The sequence below is a fragment of the Rattus rattus genome, chromosome 9 (assembly GCF_011064425.1).
Source record: "Rattus rattus isolate New Zealand chromosome 9, Rrattus_CSIRO_v1, whole genome shotgun sequence".
Classification (NCBI taxonomy): domain Eukaryota; kingdom Metazoa; phylum Chordata; class Mammalia; order Rodentia; family Muridae; genus Rattus; species Rattus rattus.
In genome coordinates, this window is record NC_046162.1 from 64,857,397 (window position 1) to 64,876,395 (window position 18,999).

The 18,999-nt window shown below is 50.7% G+C and overlaps 1 protein-coding gene across 3 annotated transcripts in view; it reads left to right on the plus strand.

The window, feature by feature from the left end:
• The window catches only part of Tbc1d16 (TBC1 domain family member 16), an 82,502-nt gene that overhangs the window by 54,645 nt on the left and 8,858 nt on the right, over nt 1–18,999 (plus strand). For 2 of the 3 annotated variants that reach the window (XM_032912168.1, XM_032912169.1), the window contains exons 4-7: nt 15,952–16,113; nt 16,994–17,141; nt 18,066–18,233; nt 18,694–18,842. In XM_032912168.1, coding sequence (XP_032768059.1) covers nt 15,952–16,113; nt 16,994–17,141; nt 18,066–18,233; nt 18,694–18,842 — 627 coding nt within the window. The remainder of the gene's footprint in view (nt 1–15,951; nt 16,114–16,993; nt 17,142–18,065; nt 18,234–18,693; nt 18,843–18,999) is intronic. The other variant, XM_032912170.1, reaches the window with a different exon arrangement.

The following is an 18,999-nucleotide window of genomic DNA, read 5'->3' on the forward strand; positions in this document are numbered from 1 at the left end:
TGGGAAAGGTTGTAAAAAGGCCATTCTGGGAGCCAAGTAGCCACTGGCTCAGCCACTCTGAATCCCAGAAGTCCCTCCAGGTCTCCACTCAGTTCCTGGCAGCTCCATGCTGAACCTGTGGTCCCCGAGAGTAGACTTGGTGTGGCTGGAACTGTGTCTGTGCCCAGGGTTGCAGTGGGAGCTCCTGGGTAGCTTGGGACAGGTTTAGGGACACTGGGGGGCCTCGTGCCAGGAACAGTCAGTTACATATCAGGCTGAAAAGGAAGCCTTTGTCTTCCATGCTTCCTGGTGGACTCACCCCTCCCCTCCTGACGGACTCACCCTCCCTCTGGCCCCTACGCTCCCCATCAATGTCTTCCATTGATCCTTTGAAATCAGGGGCTGCAACTTCAGAGAACATTCCAGTTGCTTCCGCTCTCGCTCTTTTAAGCAATCCTTTTGTCTCATCCATCAGAGGCTCCTCACGGGGCTTAAAGAACACCTGGTTGGGTCGGGTGCCCCTTTCATAGGCCACTTGGAAGATGGGGCTTCCAGAGAGGACACGGCAGCCCAGAGCTCCGCCACCGGGAGCTCATCCACGCAGCCCAGGGAGATCCCACCAAGAGCTCAGGATCCTGGTGGAGGCTGAGTTTTCCGGGTGTGTGGGGCCTTCTGGGTAATGCAGCCAGTAGCTCTTCTCTCTCCCGATGTTGGTGGGGAATGCACAGGGCCCCAGGGGCAGAGCAGACGGGCTTCTCCCATGAGCTTCCTATGCCCAAAACGTGGGTGCCTTGGGCGGTGCCCCCAGTATGTGCAGGTTTTCCCGTCCAGGCTGAACCGGGAATTTGATAGGAAGAGAGCTTCAAAGGCTCACGGAAGAGAAGGTCACCAGTCTTCCTCCCAGAGCCTGGAACGCTTCTGAAGGTGTGCCGCAAACTTACTGTCGTCTTCCCGCTAACGCAAGCAGCAATCTGTATTGCCTGAGTAACAGACCCACGCCGTTCGTGCCCACTGCCCCTGCGTGTGTGTGTGCGTGTTGTGCCTGACACAACCAGGCTAAGGTGGAAGGAAGATGGGGGTGGTGCTTTGGGGTAGAGAAGAGAAGAATCTCTAGAGCACCCCCACACCCATTTTAACCACAGTGAAATACGCTCAAACTCAGGCTGCTGTAAGCCAGCTCCCCTGCTATCCCTAGAGCATTGTCTTCCCAAACTGGAATTCAACCTCATTGAACAATCACCCATCCTCCCTGGCCCAGGCCCTGGCAGCCCTGGACTCTGTTTTCTTTCTCTCTCTCTCTCTCTCTCTCTCTCTCTCTCTCTCTCTCTCTCTCTCTCTCTCTCTCAGGGCTTCCCATCAGTGGGACTGTGGTGTGTACGTGTGTGTGTTTGTCATGTGTGTAGTGTTTGTGTGTAGTTATCATCATGCCGGGTCTGGCGTCGTTGACCGTGTGGTGCGTCCATGTCACCGCCAAGCCTAGGAACTTTCTCCCTTTTGAGACTGAGCGATGTTGGTGTAGGTAAACCTCGGTAATTGCTCCTCCCATCTCTGTGAATAAGCATCTGACAGAATCACTTAAGAGGAGAAGGGTGTGTTTGCAGGGACAGTCCATCACAGCCGGGAAGGCATGGCAGCGGAGCGTGAGGCTGACTGCTCACGCTGTGTTCACGGTTAGGAAACAGACAGAGAAGAAGGTGGGGTGTGGGGAGGGATGCGGGGTGTGGGGCAGGTTTAAGTCTCGAGCATGTATTGTTGGCACAATACATGCCAGGACCCTGGTGTCTCAGAACAGCAACAGTTTCCCCTGGTCCAAGTCGGGATGTTGACTGTGTGTGGAAAATGTCAACCACGGTTTTCTCCTTCCCCGAGGACTAGCCTGAGACTGCTCCCCTCACCTGTCTGCTGGTTTCTGCTGGATGTAAACTTGCTGAGTTTCCGTTCTCAGCTGCTGCTACTGCGTCTCTGTCAGGGGGCAACCCCCGCCCCCGCCACCCCCATCCCAGCTTTCTTGTACCTGTCTGGGACTGTCCTCATTTCCTGTCACTCTCAGATGTGGGACGGTGTTCCTCATTGGCGGTTGTCGTTAGCTTGGTGGCAGTTGTCTGGGAGCACAGAGAGGCCTTCTATGAGAGACTTCGGCTCTGTAGGCGAAGACCTTCTCTGTGCTCCCCATGGTGGCTCTTGTTAAGAGAGACAGTCCTTAGTTCCAAACTGTTTACTGATTGATCATTGTGGAAAATGGGAGCGTACCACCTCCTCAGGGTGGAACAGAGATTAAATATCTTTTGTAGAGAGGAATGTCTGGGAAGGGAAGCTTATTGGCTAAACCCTCAGGGCCTCTAGGTACCTCATTAGCATGGAGAACTCTGTTCTGGGCCTACAGGACCACAAGTCATGTTTCCTTATGTGGGAATTGTGGCACGTGTTCCAGGCCAGGACTCTGGCAGGGAGCAGGGAGCCACCCACGGCCTCAGGTGGGTGCCCAGGTTTGAACCTGCTCAATCTACCGAGTTTCCTGGCATGGCCCATCATCCCACCCACAGACGCCAGCCCTCAGGTGAATCTTCCTTCTTTGCTTAAACCCCTATGAAAATACCCATGTGGGCACACCCAAAAGTGTGACCCTAAATCCTAAAGTTGACGGAGGGATGAACCACCCCACACTGGTCTCTGTGTGCCTGTATGTGTGGATATCGGAGGGGGATGGGCAGAGGCAGGGTCTATGTTTTTATTCTATGGGGCGCAGGCATCAAACTCATTAGGGCTTGGAGGCCAGTGCTCCACGCTCCAGCCGCACACACTACTACTCTACCCACCTGCTTTCCTCCAGGGGACACTTGTCTGTGCCCAGTGTCTGGCAACTGGCAGCCATGTGCACGGGCACACCGGCTGGCCCCAGCTCCCACCCCATTCCCTCAGGTGACACTTCTCAGAGCTTTCTATCAGGAAAGTGCTGCTTCGCAAGTGTGGGGCACTGAGTCTGAATCAGGTATAGTCAGGCTCGAGAGACAGATATGGCTGCCCTACCTATACAACACACACATACATACATACTCACACATAGAGAGACACTACGTACATACATTCACACATAGACACTACACACACACTCACACAGAGACACTACACACACACATAAACACTATGTACACACCGTACATACTACACAGATGCAGACACTACATACACACTACACATACATACACATACTACACAAACTACGTGAACTTCACACCACAAAAACTACAGACGTACACTACACATACCACATGCATATACACCATACACACAGTATGCATACTATACAAACCACATACAAATACATACTACACACAAACACTACCCACGCTAAACACACACATACTACATATACACAGAAACTACATACACATTCACAACACACAGACACAGACACAGACACACACACACACACACACACACACACACACACACACACACACCACAGCCTCTCTGGTGCACTCATTGACCCTCGTGTCATCTTCTGCCCCCCACTATGCAGTTTTGTGCCTTCCACATTCCTCCTCAAAGCAGCCAGGGTTTCCCCTCTACCCCCACCTCCAGGATAAAACCTGTCACACCCCTATCTCCTGAATGCTCCACCTGACCACCCAACACCTTCCTACTCTTGACAGGTAATCTTGTTTCTGGGGTGTGACCTGTCTTCACTCCTTCCTTGTTGGTGCAGAGAGACAACTGATCCACCGATGGGTCCACTTAATGAAGTCCCTTCCCTGTCACCTTTCAGTATCACAGGAGATGGAGGCCAGGATCCTAGGCAGGGATCCCCAAATCTGCAAATGCCGGAGGCTTTGTAAACAATAACACATTGTTTGCCCAGAATCCGAGTTGGACTCAGGTTCCCATAGAGTGTAGATGCTGAGAATACCTTCTGCGTGTGCCGTTTAAGGGGCCATGACCAGAAAAAGAATCTGTGCATGTTTAGTGTACATATGTGTGAAAATGTTTTCTTTATGTGTTTGAGGAGAGGCTGGGGGCCGGGGCATTGCGTGTGCTAAGCACGTTTTCTGTCACTGAGCTACACCTGAACCCTTTCCCAAATACTTTGAACTCCTGCTTAGTTGATTCTCTGGATGCAATACTGATAAAGTCAGAGGCCAGGTAAATCCCAAGACAGTGTCTACAAACTATGTGGAGAGAGTCCTTCGAGTGGGTCTAATCACAGAAATGTGGTTTAAGGGAATAGTCACCCGAAAACTGACAAGGGGGCCCCTTGGGGTTGCATGAACCAGGCCGTGAGTCTGCTTGTCAATGTTTTTGTGAATTTTCATCTTTGTGTGTGTGTGTATGTGTGTGTGTATGTGTGTGTGTATGTGTGTGTGTATGTGTGTTTCTGTGTGTGTGTTTCTATGTGTGTGAGAGAGTGTGCACACGCACACATGGTGTGGAACACCCGTGAGGTCGGAGGACAATGATGTGTGGGTGTCTCTTTGCCGTCTGCCTAGTTTGAGCCAGGTCTCTGGTGATTCATCACTGCAGACACCAGGCTAGCTGACCCACGAACTTCCAGGGACTCTTGGGTCTGCCTCTAGTCCCACCCCAGGAACCCTGGGATTACAGACGTGGGCTGTTGTGTCTGACTATATGTGGGTTCTAGGGATTAAAACTCAACTCCAGGGATAAAAAACAGCACTTTACCGAGAGAAAGATTTCATGGCAACTTTGATTCACTGGTCCTTCTCCGTGGCTCTATTTGTGAATTTTCAACCACAGGAGAAAAAAAAAGAATTTCTTTATTACTTGCAAATATCAATCAGGTAACAAATACAGGAGGGCAATTTAATGTAAAAAGTGCTTGCTGTTTGAAGCCATTTCTACAAGACAGCAGGAGGGGAGACTCACCAGCAACCCAAGTTTCTGTTCCCTTGGGGCCATGCCCCACAGTCGGGCAAATTAAAGAGACGGGTACTTCTCCTCCTCATGTCTTGACGATCTCACCTGTTCATCCCCATGGGATCGTCAGCTGCTCCACCCCCAGGACCCCTTCTCACAAATGGTCCCAGGACCCTCTGCCTCCTGCCGCTCAACAACCCACCCGGGGTGCTGGTTCCTTGTGGCCACCTCATCCCCTATCAATAGGAAGTGGCCACATTGGCATTCATGCCTGCAGTCCTGAGGTCAAAGGAGACTGTTGGAAGGTTTTGTAGAATAAAAAAAAATTTGAGGTTATCTTAGTTTAGGTAACTGAGGAGAGCGGGGTCCTGGGACCTCTGTTGGAGGTAATCTGTATTGTGTGAAAATACTCTCGGGGCACACGTGCATCTATGTGGTGTGAGAGGGCTCCCGGGACACACAGGACACCCATGTAGTTCGAGAATACTCCTGGGGCACACAGGACATCCATGTAGTGTGAGAATATTCTTGGGGGCACACAGGACACCCATGCAGTGTGAGGCACACAGGACGACATCTATGTAGTGTGAGAATTCTCCCATGGCACGCATGCATCCATGAAGCTGTGCAGTTCTCACCACTGTCTAATTCCAGAACTTTCCACCATCCCAAAGAGAGACCCCATGCCAGTTTCCGCATTCCTTGCCGCCTCAAGCCACAGCAACCACAGGTCTGCTTTCTCTCTCTTGACTCGCTAGTCCCGATGTTTCATATAAATGGAGTCATCCCTTGCCTCCCAGGCCTGCCTTTGTTTGTTTGCTTGTTTACTGACTTACTTATGTATTTATAAGGAGGCTGCTGGGGCCCTTTTTACCCAGCCATTGACCCAGTCTTGGTAAGCGCTGTGAGATGTGTTCAAATTTCTTTCTCTCCTGTGTGGGATGCTGACTATCCCAGTGATGTTTGTTGAAGCGTCGTCTTCCCTCTGCTGGATTATTGAGGTGTTCTTTTCGGAACCCATCGACTGCCAACACCAGGGTTCACATCTGATGCTTGACCCTGCTTCATTCATTCTTCCCGTGTTCCCTGTACACCAGGCCACGCCATCCCAGTGACTGTGGCTTCGTAAGTTCTCGGGTTTAGGAAGGTCCTGCGCCTCTGTGTTCTTATGCCCCAGCTCTTCCAAATCCTCGTGTTCCCGTGTACATTTGAGCGTCCACCTGTGGGCATCTGTGCAAAGGCAGCCAAAATGTTTCAGGATTGCTTTGTCCCTTCTGATGCCTCCGTCACCCAGAAGGGAGCCTTCCCCAGACTTTCGTAGACCGTGTGTGGCGCTGCTCATGCTTTGGTCTCCCTTCCCTGGTCCCTGGAACTGTAAAGATTCACTCTTGTGGTTCTGAGCTGGGCCTGGTGGTCATTTCTAACCATGGGCCTAGGAAACACATATGGGAGAAAGGGAAGAAGGGTCAGGCTGGCTTCGGAGCCTGTGGGTGCCAGGCTAAGGGGCAGAGCTACTGGTAACCAAGGTGGCTGGAGGCCATTTCTCAGCTGAGTGTGCAGGGTGAAGTGGGGTCTTTCAGAACAGACATGTTGTTTGGGCAGGATGGGCTCTTCTCTCCTAAGTGGAGAGTCTCCTGAGCCGTGTGGCCACCACCCATTCTGTGCTGTGCGACACGTGGAGACATTCTTGATATCTTTAGTCCATGAGCAATGTTAACAAAGCCACTCTCGACCTTGGGGACTGCAGAATGGTAGCCTTGGGGACAGCTAGTGTCTCTACACTCCTCCCCTTCTTTTCTTCCTGCATCTGAGACAGGGTGTCCTGTACCCCGGGCTGACCTTGAACTTGCTAAGAGGCCAATGATGACCTTGAACTCCTGATCCTCCTGCCCCCCGGCTCCCCGGGTACTGGAACTACCAGCCTGGTTCCCTTTCCTTTTCTGAATTATCTTATTTTCTAATACAAGTGGAAATTCAGGCTTCACGTAAGAACAAACCTCAAAGATAAGAATGTAGCAGATTGGCTTAGTGGTTTTGATAATCGAATTGATACACTCTGCCTATCAGGAAATCTGAAAAGAGTAAAGAGCAAGGTGAGAGCGAACTCTCATTGTGCCATCTAGAAACTCCCATGATTGTAATATCCATGGCATATGTATATGGATAAATCTGCAAGGTTATATTTTATATGGAGTCGGTTTTTTTTAAATTTATTTATTCTATATAAGTACACTGTAGCTGTCTTCAGACACACCAGAAGAGGGCATCGGATCCCATTACAGATGGTTGTGAGCCACCATGTGGTTGCTGGGATTTGAACTCAGGACCTCTGGAAGAGCAGAAAGTGCTCTTAACCGCTGAGCCATCTCTCCAGCCCTATATGGAGTCTTGTGACAGCACTGAATATCACGTTCATTTGATGTATGCTATGCACATTTTTTCTAGTTATGTAATACCTTTATGAAACATCTTATAACAACTCAATGGTGTGGTGCCCTATGACCTTGCCACCATAGGTGAAAATAATCCCCCATGCTTGGAAATCTGGTTGTGACACTGAGCTGATATTGGTGGGTGTCTAAAAACCTCTCTTGGGGAGCTGGAAAAACAGCTCAGGGGTTAAGAGCACCTGCCGCTCTGACTGGGGACCCGAGTTCGCTTCCCAGCACCGCTAATTAAAAATAAATTAAATCCGGGCTGGGATGATGGCTTAATGGTTAGGACCCAGGTTTGATTCCCAGTACCTACAGGGCAACCCAGGACGATCTCTAACTTCAGTTCCAGGAGACCCAGTGCCTTCCTCTGGCCTCTGGGGGTGTTATCTGTACATGGGGTGCATAGATGTGCTTGCAGGAAGAACACTCCTGTACAAAAAACAAAAGTAAAGCTATGTCAAATTATAAGAAATAAAAAGGGCTGGAGAGGTGGCTCAGCTCTTAAAGGCTAGGCTCCCAACCAAAAATATAAGAAATAAAAAAATCTATCCGAGGTTGGGGATTTAGCTCAGTGGTAGAGCACTTGCCTAGCAAGCGCAAGGCCCTGGGTTCGGTCCCCAGCTCCGAAAAAAAGAATTAAAAAAAAAATCTATCCGAAAAGCTCCACTGGATTGTAACTGCTATTCGGCAACTGCTGAATGTCTGAAGCACACAGTTTGGCCAGCATTGGCGTGGATGGGGCATCGCTGTGAGCCTCACCACATCTCGGACGAGAAGCGCCATCTCCGTGTCTGGTACCCCTCCAGGTCCTGCCCTGCGTGAGTCACCCGCACCCTGGCAACAGTGACACCCACTGTGGGTGAGCCAGAGAGAGGCAGACACAGGCCGCAGAAGGAAAGCAGGCAAATCAGAACTCGAAGTTTCTCTTTTTTAAGTTTGTACATCAAACACAATGCGAAAAAAGAAACCCCCGGAGTGTAGGAAGGAAAATAAACTTAGAAGCCACACATCTAAGCAAGAGATTAATATCCAGGCTATACGGATTTTCTAAAGTGTCCCGATGAGATGTCTCCCCAAAGCTACTCTAACAGCCAGCAAGCGGGAGGGCAGGCGTCACCAAGGAAGGCTTCAGGGAGAGCCCCTAGCTCCGCAGGCTGTTGTAAACCAGAGTCAGCACCCACAAGGGTTGGCGGGCGCGCGGAGAAAGCAGAACCTTGTGTGCTGTCGGTGGGGTGAGTCCCACTTCCGTGGTAAATGGGGGTGGGGAGGGCACTTCCTCAGAAAATCTAAAAACAGAATGATGATATAGAAATTCCTCTTCAGGTCTTGGACCCGAAAGGTCAGATAGCAGAGACTTCTTGAGGAGTTGCTGTGCTGTCAAAGAAGCACCAGGGACACGGTAGACAGACAAACGACAAGTGACACGGTAGACAGACAAACGACAAGTGAAACGAGGTCCGTTCACTTCATGGAGCGCCACTCCCCCTTGGAGAGCCCGGATGACAGGATGCTCGGTGAAACACTCCAGTGTCAGAAGGGCGAGCGCTGCATCCGAGCCTCTTGGGGCAGCCAAGTTCATGTACACAGACAGTAGGATGATGTCGCAGGGGGTCCAGAAGGCGGGGAAAGGTAACGAAGTTCACAGACATCACATCACCTCCGTTTTATACAGCCCTGTGTTCTGGGGGAGGCAGAGACGGCTGCACAGGTCTGTGATTCACTTGGTACCACTGAACACTACCCTTAAAGATGCTTAAGCTGGGGCAGGAGAGATGGCTCAGCGGTTAGGAGCACTGACTGCTCTTCCAGAGGTCCTGAGTTCAAATCCCAGCAGCCACATGGTGGCTCACAACCATCTGTAATGGGATCTGATGCCCTCTTCTGGTGTGTCTGAGGGCAGCGACAGTGTACTCACATCCATAAAATAATAAAATAAATAAACCTTAAAAATAAAAAGATGTTTAAGCCAGGAGCCAGGAGCCTGGAGGGGTGGCTTTTGTGGTTAAGAGCACTGGCTGTTCTTGCAGAGGACCTGGGTTCAATTCCCTGGTTCTAGGGGATCCAGTGCCCTCTTCTGACCTCTTTGGAAACGAGATAAACATGTGGTGTGCAGATATACATGCAGGCAAAACACATGTATGCAAAAAATATTTAAAAATCTAAAAAATGCTTAACTCAGGAATTTTATATTTTGACAACAGCAGCAAAATTGGAAGTCGGGACTGTGGTCCCGGCTACTCAGGAGGCTGGGACAGGGACTGAGACTTCAAAATAACCCGGGAAACTCAGGAAGATCCTGTCTCAAGTAGAAAGTAGAAGGGGGGCTGGGGTTGAGCTCTGTGTCAAGGCTTGCCCAAGGATGTGGGTCCAATCCATAGTAAAACATACTCAAGAGTGCGTGTGCGCGTGCGCACACACACACACACACACACACACACACACCCCACATGCATACTACACACACATACACCATACACACAAACACCACACACACACTGTAGACTCGCACACTACACATTCACACACACCACATATACACACCCACCACACACACTACACACACACCCCACATACATACTACACACACACATACACCATACATACAAACATCACACACACTATAGATTAACACACTACACATTCACACACACCACATACATACGCCCACCACACATACTACACACACACACACACACACACCACATACATACTACACACACATACACCATACACACAAACATCACACACATACTGTAGACTCGCACACTACACATTCACACACACCACATATACACACCCACCACACACACTACATACACACACACACCACACTGCACACATACTGCACACACATGCAGATACACACTGGACACATACACTGCATATATGCCATGCATGCAGTGCACATATACACACTGCACACCACACACACACACACACACACACACACACACACACTTACTTCAGTTTCTGCCATCTGGGGGTTTAGCCATTTGGGTACATTTTTGTGCAGATGGCATCGCTCCATGAGTGGGCTATGTTCTGGTCTGACTTCTTTTGCTCAGTGTAATAGTTTTGCCTGTGCTGTGTTCCCTGTGTGTCTGTGGCCTAGCCTTTGACCCCAGTGCCTTTCATGGTCTATGAACCATTGTTAATGTTTCGTCCTGGTGGTTCTAGGTCTTGGTTCTCTCGCTTAGAGCACCGCACCTATGGGCCTAAGTAACTGTGTCTTCCCACACAGCACCGAGGAGTGAGTGCTGTGTCTGATTGTGCAAGCAGAGGCTTGCTGCTTGCCCCAGGCTGCTCTTGAACCGCAGTCCTCCTGCCTCAGCTTCCCCAAGATCAGGATTGCAAGCCTGTGCAGCCTCGCCCGGCGAGACTGTGTTTAAGAGTTTCTTATAAATATTCAAGACCGGAGTTCAGCTGGACATATGTTTTGTGGGAGTTTTCTCTCAGGCTGTGACTTCCTTTCTTCTTTGATGGGGATGCTTTGAAGAGAAGTTCTCTGCTTTTACTACCTTTGTGGTTTGTAGGTTGTAAGCCAAACCCTGCCTGCCCTGTTGCAAGGTCTCACGTGCCAGCATATCTTTGAGATTACTGATACTGATACGGGGGTTTGGGCTTTATAGCATGATCATATTTTAAAGTCACATTTATTAATTCACATGTTTGTGTTTGCTTGGGGCTGTACACCTAAGCCTTGGTGCATGTGAGGAGGTCAGAGAACGATCTTCAGGAATCGGTTCTCTCTCTCTCTACCCTAGGGGTCCTGTGGATCCAACACAAGTTGCTCTGTGGCAAGAAACTTTACCTGCTGGGCCATCTCCTTAGCTCAAAAGCGGTGGTGGTCAGGGAGTGCTCCCCAGCTTTACCGTTTTCACATTATGATCTGTAATCTGTCTTGAGTTAACTGTGGGGTGCAGCATAAGGGAGTTGATTTTGTCTTGCGGAGACGTCCAGTGGATACACACCCGTTGAGGATGTGGCTGTGGTGTGTCTTCGCTCCCTGACTGATTTCCCTCAGCAGCTGCACATTTTCAGCGTGGAGGTCTTAACTGTGATGTCTATTCTTTCTGTGGGTGCATGCCCATGTGTTCGATGGCACGTGGGCACGTGTGTGTACACGCATGTGGAGGGTGACATCTGGTGTCTTCCCTGGTCAGGCTCCTCCTGGTCTCTCACTGAGCCCAGAACTCCCTGTTTCTGCTTGGCTATGACGTTGGGTTTTATTCGGGTTCTGGGGGTTCAAATTCCGGTTGCTGCATTTCCACGGCAAGAGTTTATCCACTGAGCCATCCCCCTCGGCCTTGGCTTTGTTTCTGGCGTAAGTTAAATGTGATGTTGGATCTTTCCCAGTTGTGCCCGGATGGTTCAAGGACACAGGCTGTTCTTCTCTATTAACCTCCTAGCCTATAAACTCTCTCAGTTCACTCGCTGGCTCTAAGAGTTGTTTTATAACCCCCCGGAGATGGGTCACATAAACAGTCACATCCTCTGAAAGCCTTCTCCTCCCGTCTTTGTAGTCCCCCTTCCTCTTCCTGCCCCGTGCAGAGGCCAGAGCGGGCACTGGAGGATACAGGATGCCAGCGGAAGCCAGTCCCTAGCTCCTGGTTTGTTTTAGTTTAATTTTAGTTACTCACTTCTTAGATTTATTTACTTTATGTATACAGGTGTTTTGCCAACCCATTTGTCTGTGTACCATGTGGCCCTCAGAGGTCAGAAGACATTGGATCCCCTAGATCTGGAGTTACAGGTGGCTGGGAGCCATCATATGAGTGCGGGGACCCAAACTGTGGTCCTCTGTAAGAGCAGCCAGTGTTAACCACTGAGCCACCTCTCCAGCCCCCGGCTCCTGTTTTCGAGGGAACTAACTCCACCCTTCTCCACTAAGTCCAACGTTAGCTGTAGAGTACACACAGTGTCCTTCCTCTTCTGAGAACGTTCTCCTCTGTTCCTAGTTTGTGGGTTTTGTCAATTTTGCCAATAGGATGTCCTGAATCTATCCACGCGTGTGATTTCGTGACTGTGATGCTTGAATCAATTGCTAGAGAGAAAACAAAACACACAGATATGTAAAGCCTTTTGCATTTTTATTTCCAGATTGATTGATTCAGAGAAATCAGGTCAGTCTGCTACGTTCCTCTAAGCTGTCCCAAGGTGTTCCTGAGAGCCCTGAATTTATCATTATCATTATCATTATTACTATTACTATTATTATCATCATCATCATCATCATTTTGACTGTTGATTTGTTTTTGAGATCGGGTCTCAGGTGCTGTGTCCTGGCCTCAAGGATGACTTGGCCTTTCCCTCTCAAGTTCTGGAGTTACAGGTGTATGCCACGCCCCACGCCCCCCAGTTTAGATTTTAAATACTTGTTTTTTATTTCTAGCTACGCGTTTCTCTATATGTGAGCGCAGGTGCTCACAGAGGCCAGAAGAGAATGCTAGATGATCTCCTGAAACTGGAGTCACGGGAGGGGTGGCAGGGAGTTGTGAACGGCCCGATGTGGGTGCTAGGAACTGAAGTTGGAGCTCTGCTGTTAAGAACAGGATTCACACTTAACTGTGAGCCATCTCTCTGGCTAAGATTTTATCATCTTTGCATGACCACCGATTTAATACCTACCTTCAGAACAGTCTCTTTCACACTTGAATTCATTTTATTACTCTAGATATGAGTAAATATAGTAGAAACTGTTAAAAATATTTTTAAAAAAATCAGTTTTTGTGTATTCTCCAGTAAATTGTCTTTTCTCTTTGACTCTGTCCTGTGTAGAATTCATGTCTACAATTTATGTGCATTTTTATACATGAACAATATTAATCTTTTTTTAAAGATTTATTTATTTTATGTATATGAGTGCACTGTTGCTGTCTTCAGACACACCAGAGGAGGACATCAGATCCCATTACAGATGGTTGTGAGCCACCATGTGATTGCTGGGACTTGAACTCAGGACCTCTGGAAGAGCAGTCGGTGTCCTTAACCATTGAGCCACCTCTCCAGCCCAGCAATATTAATCTCTAGCGTACGCATGCGTATGTGACCAGTTCGTTCTTTGTTTTATTATTATCAGCATTAACATATATTTATGTGTTTGCTTTTTTTTTTTTTAATTAGCATCTCATGTAGCCCAGGTTAGCCTCCAGCTCCCTGTGTCGCTCACCCAGACTGCCTTCAGGCTCCTTCTTCCTTCCTCTGATTCTGGAGCATGGTTTGCACCACCACACCTGGCTTGACAGACTTTTAGCTTAATAGTTTCAGGTCCATTGCAGAGACTTCTCATGTGTCCTTGGTACCATGGGGACCCAGACACCCCAGCGTCGGCATGAGCCGTGAGCTCGTGGCCGGACCACACTGACAGAAGTCCACAGCTTGCACGAGGCATTCTCTTGCCGTTGTGTGCTCTCTGGTTTTGTGGTGTCAAGCAGAGGGTGGCGTTGTCCCGTGCCCCACAGAGTGTGTCTCCTGTCCTCTGGCCCCTGGTAGACGCTGATATTTTAACTGTCTGCGTAGCTCTCCTTTTCCTGAATGTCACCATGTTGACACCAGGGCAGGAAGCCTACCCACATAACCATTGTTTTCCAGAGACATCTTACCTCCGCCACCACTCCCTACTCTCGGGGACCGGTAGGCGCCTCTGCTTGTGGCCTGGCTCAGCTGCCTGCTCTGTGGGGTTCTGGGAGGTTGGTACTGTAGCATGTAATAGTGTCTGGGTAGCAATTAAAGGGAACAGTCCAAGGACAGACCCAGCCACTTTGCACATCGATTGTCGATGACTTGCAGGATGTGGTAGGACAGCAGCTTTTGGCATACTCTGACCCAGACTGTGGATGAGGACTTTACAGTGTACAGAAAGAAGCAGGCTCCACTTAGGAAGGCTAGGGCGCATCCCAGGCCTGAGGGAGGACCCTGTTGGGATGACTTCCTGACACAGGTTGGGAATGAAAGCCACACCACACACTGGCCAGGCCTTCTGGGTACTTCGAGGGGCCCAGCTTTCTCCTCGATGGCCGAGAGAGAAGGAACTAGACCCCGAGGCTTCCAAGGGAGCTGTTCACTGGGTGGTATACACCGGGACTTCTGCTCCAGCAGGGTGTGGCTACTGCCTGGGCTGAGCCAGCGCAAGACGGGAAGAAACTCACTCGCGCCTTTGCTCATTCTATACCTTAGCTATTGTGTGCAGAACACCACTGCTGCACCTCCAGGATTTAACCCGTGATGCCCACAACTGTATAACGAAGTATTCTGCATAAGAAAGTGTAAATAATCAGTGGATTTTTTTTTTTTTAAGTAGAATGACAAGAGTGCACACTTGGAGGACAGACCTCGGGTTCCACTCCTTGCTAGCTGTGTGACCTTGGGGAAATGACACAGCCCCTCTGGGCCTTAGTTTCATTTTCTGAACAGCAGGGCAATCCCAGCACTCGTGTAGTAAGGTCATGCGCTATAACAACACAGGAGGGCTGGGCACAGGGCTCAGTGGGTAAAGTGCTTGCTGGGTTTGATCCTAGGGCTGACGTAAGAACACCCAGTGTTCTTAGAGACTCCTAAGGGAGTTGGGGTGTCTCTAACTCTTTTGCCTGCCTTAGGGATCTTTTTCCTCCTGTTGGGTTGACTCTTCCAACCCTGATATGAGGGCTTGTGCCCGGTCTTATCATCACTCGTTTGTGCTTGGTTGAGATCCCTGGGAGGCCTGCTCTTTTCTGAAGGGAAATGGAAGAAGAGCGGGCCTGGGTCGGGGAGGGGTGTGGGGAAGAAGAGAGAGGAGGTTTGGTCGGCGTGTAAAGTATGGAAGAAGAATAAATAAACATCAATAGATTGCAGGCCGTTCAACATGCACCGTTTCCTCAGTGCTGGGGAAAGCAGAGGCAGGAGGATCCCGGGACCTGGTCTGACCGATCAGTGAGCTCCAGGATCAGCGAGCGATGGAGGGAGAGCCCAGTGTTGACTCTGACGGTTACACACGCTCTCGCATATGTGCACATGCCTTCTCCCCCACAGCACATGGGAAGTGGCCAAGCCCACGTACACAAGTCCTTACGGATGCTTATAGTTAATATTGGTTAGGTTAGTTATGTTAGTTAGTTGTGTTAGTAGCCCCTGTGTTTCCTCCAATATCCATTGTCTTTAAGAAACGGAGAAGAAATCTAAAGCCTTGTAGATGCCCCCTCCTAGGACTGACAGAGCAGCTGCCCTTTGCAGGCCCCAGGGACCTACGACAAGCGTGTTACAGTCACTCACTCCACGTGTATTCTGTTAGTACCTCTGTTTTATAAATAAGACGAGGCTCAGAGAGGCCTGGTAACTCGCCCTAGGTCACTCAGGAGGGAATTTGAGCTCTGGTCTCCTCTGCTGTCCTGACAATCTGCTGTGTTAAGTTACCAGAGTCTGCTCGTGAAAAAAACAACAAAACAAACAAACAAACAAACAAAAACCCCACTTTTCCATTCAAACCAGAGTATCACTGTTCTCGAAGAGTGATGGGATCTGCTCTCTCCTTGGTTCATTCACTGACATCTGGGGTGCGGTTTTACCCAGGGCGTGTTCCATCGTGTCCTCTGTATTTAAGCTCGGGGTGTATGTTAGGCGCCCGCTCCCCCCTTTTTCTGGGATAGCATAGCACAGAAATGAGAGAATCTCATGCAACCTCCTCCACCAGCTCCCCCTCCAGCTCCGATGCCAACCTTCGGTTCCCCGACAGCAACGGCCTCCTGCAGACACCTCGCTGGGACGAACCACAGAGGGGATGTGCTCTGGAGCAGATCTGCGGTGTGTTCCGTGTGGACCTGGGCCACATGCGCTCCCTGCGGCTCTTCTTCAGGTAAGAACCTATCCTCTGCTTCCTGCAAGCATGCATGTGTGCCTGCATGCATGTGTATGTATGTACCCGTGCGTAAGCACACCTATGGGACACACACACACACGCACACACACAGCTGTGTGCATTTCCAGTCTCGTGTGCAGCAGAGGCTGCAACCGGTCTAGCCAATGCTAGCAGTTTCCTCCCTGACCCACAGTCATACGTGGTCTGCCACCCGAGGCCACCCAGCACCCTGCACATCCTCAGGCAAAGGGTGTCTGGCCTTCAGGAAAGAGAGCCCAGCAGGTGGGTGATGCTGACAGGTGCTGCAGACTGCTGTGCTTCTGGGATCCACAGATCATTTGCATGGTTGACAGGGCACTGGTCTCCTAGACAGAGGTGGCTTTTCCTTCATAAGGAAGGTCACAGCTCCTGACTGCAGTTTCCCACATCAGCCCAAGTCACCACCTGTGGGAACCCAGACCCATATCCCAACTTCCCTGAGGGTGCCAAGGTGGCTGGGGTGACAGCCTTGAAGGAGATTTTGGGAGACCCTCTCCTCTGTCCTCTTATGATCCAGCCATGAGATTAGGGGAAGCTTGAGAAACCCCTTACAGGGTTGAGATCACCATCCAACGTTAGCCGGCCCTAACACACTCCCCCAGGTGTCTAGGACAGCTCACGAATGGCGTGCCAGGGGTCCTCTGGATCCAGCCACTTTGCTTCCTAGGTACAGGGGTCCTGAGTTTTGTTGACTCTGCTCCCCCACAAAAGCAGCCAGACTCCCTTGGGGTTCACCGTTTCCTGCCTGAGGTGGCTGACAGGCGGGCTCTGATTAGACTCGGAAATCAAAACCTGTGTTAATGCGTTCACCCCCCTCCCCCACGCCGTGGCCCTTCAGCGACGAGGCTTGCACAAGTGGTCAGCTGGTGGTGGCCAGCCGAGAGAGTCAATACAAGATTTTCCACTTTCACCACGGCGGCCTGGACAAGCTCTCCGAGGTGTTCCAGCAATGGAAGTTCTGCACAGAGACACACCTCAGGGACCAGGTAGCCCGGCCGACTGTGGGGCGGGACATGGTTGGTTATGGTCAGGGGAACGGAAGCTCCTCTCTTAGGATGCCAAACACGTGGGTCTGGGACCATTCCAGCACCCTTCCTCGAGGCTGCCTGGCCCTGGGGATTTCCCTCTGAGGAGTATGGCATTTGGCTGTCTGTGGTTCGGCGTGGTTGGCATGGGTGTGCTCGGGGGCTGGGATCTGTTCCCAGGCCTTTCTGAAAGTCACCTTGAGCATTTGAAGACTCGTGTTTTCCCAAGGCTTTCTGCCATATTTTGCTCAATCTGCATACAGAGGCAATAAGAGCCCCCTTAATCACCTGTTTAAGATACTGTACGTGCTTATTAGAACCAGGGGGGCTGACTCTAGAGCTCTACCCCTCCCGCAGAGCCCCCTGCTGGCTCTCCTTATTACAATAGTGGCAAAAGCTCCCCCACTCCCCTGCAATGAGCAACCTTTGATTTTTGAATTAAATGTCAGCTGTGGTTTCGCCCTGGACTCGTGACTGCGCATGGAGACAATCTGACAGTCTGGCTCCCTGCTCGCCCGAACAGCAGGTCTTTGTATGTGGCCGATCGAATGGAATCTATTGCAGGCTTTCCCTGGCAGAGGGAAGTTGGGCTGTAAGGGGTATTAATTCTGGTTTTCTTTGCGGCCGGGGCAGGAAGGGGATGGGGGCAGTGGAGGCTGCGAATTGCAAAGGGAGAGAGATTTTTTAGGATGAAGGTATTTTCATTTTAATTGTGTCTAATTACGCTCGCCATTTAGGAGTTGTGTGCACAGACAGCAGCGCCTCCCGCCCCCCTCTCCTCCCAGAGGAGAGAGAGTGGCTTTGACATCCTGGGAACAGCATCTCAGGCTTCAAAAGCCCGAGCTCTGAGATCTGCTCTCCACCGGGTTCCTCCCACTCGTCCAGCAGGTCACGGATGAGAGGACGTGCATGCAGTTCTCCATCCGAAGGCCCAAGCTGCCGTCCTCTGAAATCCACCCGGAGGAGAGCCTGTACCGGAGGCTGGATGTGTCCGCCTGGCTCAATCATCTGAATGACCTGGGGCAGGTGGAGGAGGAATACAAGCTACGCCAGGTATGGAGCGGCCACCTGGCCAGCCTCCACCGAGCCCTTGTCGTCAAGCAGCTGGATGGAGGGTGGGTGGCCAGAGGGCCGGTCCCTGGCATCAGGTTCTGTCCGTAGCACCCAGGCAGCTTCATTGAAAAGACAATTGCAGAGTTTGGGGATCCCATGTTGGGCCCTGCGGACTCTTCAGTATTGAAACCCCCAGGATTAGTCCATGACGTGAGAACAGCGTGTTGATCTCAGAGTGCCACCCCGGGGGGGCTTTGACATTGAAATGAGCCAGTTTGTAGCCTGTCTGGGAATGCCTCTCCAGCACTTTCCCCTTGTAAACATGTGCAAATTGCTGGGGTCTGAATCGAGGCTCGCCAAAGGACCCACAACACCCTTTTCGGGGGATTTGGGGTTCTTTGAGCTGCCCTGTTTTATACTCTCCCCCCCCAACCCCCTCAATTTGTACTGCTTCCTCCAGGCCATTTTCTTTGGTGGCATTGATGTGTCGATCCGGGGGGAGGTCTGGCCTTTCCTTCTGCACTATTATAGCCACGAGTCCACGTCGGAGGAACGCGAGGCGCTTCGGTCGCAGAAGCGAAAGGAATATGCAGCTATCCAGCAAAAGAGGTGCGCCCTGCCCCCCGGAAGTCCCTTCAGGTCTCGGCGGGAAAGTGCAATTCACCGCCGACCGACCGTGTGTTCTCTGAACCATGGTTTCTTTGGAGCATGAGTCTCCCAAGAGCCAGCACTGTAAGCAGGATAATGGCAGTCACTACACGGCACC